Genomic DNA, 4242 nt, shown 5'->3' on the forward strand with positions numbered 1-4242 from the left:
CCGCATTGACCTCGCTATCGCTCGGTCAATACGGCAAGGCCTCAGTTTGAGATTTTCCCGTAAAGACCTCACTCTCGGTTAATAAGTAGTTATTATTTATAGAGCGCTATTTCTATTATGGTATAATGGAAATGCATTATCCAATGTTCCAGTTTTTAATAAAAGTTTTATGTTCTTTACTATTTTCTTCGTTTCCTTGAGCTGCGGTACTGTTTCTTGTACGGCTGACATGGATTACATCACGTGCGTTAGCCAATCAAAGCCGTCAATTTGTGATGAATATGATTTTATGATCTGGAATAATGACGGTTTTGTTTCTATGCTCCATGATATTGACTAAATTGTTTAAAGTTTGCTGCTGGTGGGCGATTATTAGTAGTCCTCCCAGTCACACATCATGTCGGCGACAATGTTCAGCCTATCTTGCCCCCACACAACAGGGCCATAACTTGGAACTCCATAAAGTTCGGCGGCGAATGCTCTAAACACAAGAAGGGAAAAAATTGACTTTATAGCGAATTTGATAACGGTCTGATAACAATTTAAAATACGCCATAGATAATACATTCTTTAATTCCCAAGAATGATCGATATCTCACTTCTCATTTGAAAATCAATACATTGTCACGACAAAGGTAGGGAGAATATATTAAAAAATCACCGACAGTGCCCCGCGGATCCTCACAACTACAAATATGGCATATATCACCAATAGAGGCAAGGGAGCTCCAGCCCAAGCCGTTCTCCTTGTATTGCGTTCTTGGACAAGACAATTCACTCTTAATTGTCAGCCCAGAGTGCAAGTTGCTGGACTCCAGAACGAGCGGTCCGGGTTCGAGCCCTGCCCGGGGTCATTGTGTTGTGTTCTTGGACAAGACACTTTACTCTCACAGTGCCTCTCTCCACCCAGGTGTATAAATGGGTACCGGCGAATATAATTACCGTGTAACGTACGACTTCATCAAACGTTTAAGAGACCCGCAGAAAAATATATTGTTCTTGCCTTATTATAATAAATATTATTGAGTGCTATGTACTTTCGGGAAATTTCTGTGATTTTTACAAAGAATATGGACTCTCAAGTTCTAGATCGAATTAAAAATGTTTAAACTCTCCTCTCACGATGCTACTTTGCTCCGAACAGAGTAATGTATAGCAAATTTGAATAGATTTCAGACATGCGGGAAAAATGATTTCCTTCAGTATTCAACTTCAATAAATATGCAAGTCTAAACAATGTGCTGAGCTTTCATCCGTAGCGTGGAAATATAAAAGACAATAAATAATGATTAGCTTACGATAAAAAGGGTTTTTCGATCTCTTGGTTCCTTTTGCAATATTAAAGTACGGGGAAGTATTTAGATACAACAAAAACAACATTTTCCCATTATATTGCGGTGTCGATGTTAACGCTTTCTGTTATTGAATTAAGCATATTATTTGACTTTTTCGTCGTTTAAGTAGTTTGATTGTTTTTATTCCACTCGAATACCTGTAAATGCACGTTGGATTTTCAAATGACTCACTTCCGCTTGATGATCGCAGATATCTGTGCAAGATAAGATACTCTAAAGCTACGTGGCTGAGTTATACGAAGCAGGATCAGCTTTTTCAACGTCTTCTTTCACCGAAGCTTGATTTTCCATCGATTAAAAAGCAGAGTAGATCTACATTCACTTCAAGATGAAGGGCTTGGAAATCCTGATGTTCGTTTTATTCCTTATCGCAGTAGACGTAGAGAGTAACAACACAACTCCATCGACTTGCCAGGTAAGAAAAATAAATGGTTATTTTACTTGTTTCGGTTGTTTTGTTTATTTCGGGTGAATATATTTCATAACGCTGATAATTTGCCAGTGTCTTAAAAGGTGCGTGCTGAAAATGATAACTAAAATAATCACTGCGTCATTTTCCTCTCAACGTTTTCCTCCTGTAGCTTGTGCACCTGGAAAGTTCTACATATTTTTAACAAATTATCCTCTAAGTTGCATCGCTCTTTAGGTTACAATTAATAGTTATTTAACTTCTCTTATCAATATTTTCAGGCACTTGCTTAATTCTATTCTATATGATATGAATGAATGGATAAATCAACTTTATTCAGTTATAGAGGGTGAACACATGACAGTAAACATACTGAAGGATCAGTGGCCCTCTTAAAAATAATACAATTTAAAAACTAAAAAAGTAACAAAAAATGTTTTTAAGAGTACAGATATAAAATGTAAATATATCTATAAATAAGTTAGCAAAGCAATGTATAAGCGAGCTAGGTAAGAAAAACACAGCAGTAATTTATATATATATATAATCCTCTTCGCGCCTAGGAGGCACATAAGGCTGAGACCAGAGATTTCCATTGCTCCCTTTCCATGGCTGCCTTCTCAAGTTCTTTCCACGTCTTCCCTGCTGTTTTCATTTCTGCCTCGATCGTCCTCCTCCAAGTCTCCCGTGGACGTCCTTTCTTCCTTCTTCCACTATCCGGTGTCCATCTTAATGCAGTTCGTGTTATGCTATCTAGCAGTAATTTAGGCTTATTATTTAAAAAAAAAAAAAAAAAAAAAAAAAAAAAAAATAATAATAATAAAAAATAATTAAAATAATAAGCAGTAATTTAGGCTTATTATTTTAAAAACAGAATTTGCAGGCTATCATTTGATGACCGACTACACAGCGTTCAGGATTTATAACATTTTCATGCCATGCTACAACTTTAATTTTTATTCACCTATCGATGTTGTAAACCTGCACCAAAGTTTTCTATCCAAAACAATAAATACCTCAGATAATTCGATATTCGTAAGCTGCTGCATCTAGAGAAAACGTACATTTTTCTGGAAAACGTTTTTGGCCCGTCTCATGAAAGATAATAATTTCTTTTTTCTTCCTGTTCAACAGAAGTCTGAGTGTTTACCTGTATTAGCAAGCTATCTTCAGATCCAAGCTTCGCTGTTGCAGAGCGTCAAAAGTGACCTTGAAACCACTAAACAACAGCTTCAACAGGCTATTCGTAAGTTTGTAAATTTTAAACTCATTTTTCTTTAGCTTCACATTAATAACTGTAATACCCCAGGGAGAACTCCTACATGAATAGCAAGGGTATTTGTCTTCCCTGTAAGGGCGCGGAAAACATTTAGGATGCACATTTTGAAATGTTCACAGTTGGATGTCATACGTTACCTATGATAAAAATGTTGTGCATTGCGCATAAGGTTTGACGAGGCCTTTAGAAGCTATTTCTCCTCTGAAAAACATACCTATTGAGTGAGTCGTGTCTTCATCTGTATGACAATTTGTCAGAAAAGCTTAAAAGGTATCCTCGTCTATTCTTGGGCAAAACATTGTACTGTCACAGTGCCCCTTCGAAATTCTCTCCCAGCTCGGAATAGTTGACTTTTCTTTTTACCTAAACCAATATATATATTTTTCCCACAGGCCAATGGCCTTCTGGTCATTACTGTATTCTTGCTAGTGGATCATGTCCTGCCGGATTCACTCGTTTCGCGGGCAAAATGCGTGCTCTGAAGCAATACGGCGCCAGTGCCTTTTACATCACCCCGGTAACGTTCGGAGATAGTAAGATCCAGTGTCATGATAACTGTGGTCAGCATGGTCAGTGGGTAGGAGACCTGTACATCACAGCTTGCTGTAAGTGATGGAGGAATCACAGGACTCCCTCCATACCACAGGACGCCCTACATAGCGGTGTTACACAGAGGATGTTAGAAACCTAGGGCAACCCATATGCCAAATATTAAGTTACAAACTTTGCCATGTATGGTATCAGTGATATTCTAATAAAGAGCATGACAAATGATTTCGTTCCCATTACGTTTATTCATTGTGGAAAGTACTATTTTGCTTTATTCTTCTTTAATTAGGTTTTAATGCTTGTTGGAAATATTTACTCCACGCTTCTTGAAGTATTCACGAGCAAACAAAACCCATGCATGACTTGATCACCAACATAAATGTTTTTCGCTCTTGGCGCTGGTTGGTTACCATAAAATCGTCTAGAGTGAATAGGACATAAGAAATAAACGAAAGAAAAAGGGGCGAACGTGAAATGACACTTAACGCTAACACGTCCAAACTGAATAAACATAACATAGTCAGTTCCTTTGTTCAGTTGAAAAATGGATTAGACAATTTTATATTTCCAACCACATTGATCTCTCAAAAGATCTCTGGCAAATTTTCTGCTCTTAAATAAGCTAATACACACCATAGCGTATAAAGGCG

The 4242-nt window shown here is 37.4% G+C and overlaps 1 protein-coding gene across 1 annotated transcript; it reads left to right on the forward strand.

Moving 5' to 3' along the window:
- Positions 1-1622: 1622 nt before the first annotated feature.
- On the forward strand, positions 1623-3811 carry LOC144629563 (uncharacterized). Its single transcript, XM_078487804.1, has 3 exons — positions 1623-1770; positions 2899-3010; positions 3436-3811. The coding sequence occupies exons 1-3, from the start codon at positions 1684-1686 to the stop codon at positions 3654-3656; spliced, it is 420 nt and encodes a 139-aa protein (XP_078343930.1). The 5' UTR covers positions 1623-1683; the 3' UTR covers positions 3657-3811.
- Positions 3812-4242: the final 431 nt, after the last annotated feature.

The sequence above is a fragment of the Oculina patagonica genome, chromosome 11 (genome assembly GCF_052425735.1).
Source record: "Oculina patagonica isolate OP01 chromosome 11, crgOcupat, whole genome shotgun sequence".
NCBI lineage: Eukaryota > Metazoa > Cnidaria > Anthozoa > Scleractinia > Oculinidae > Oculina > Oculina patagonica.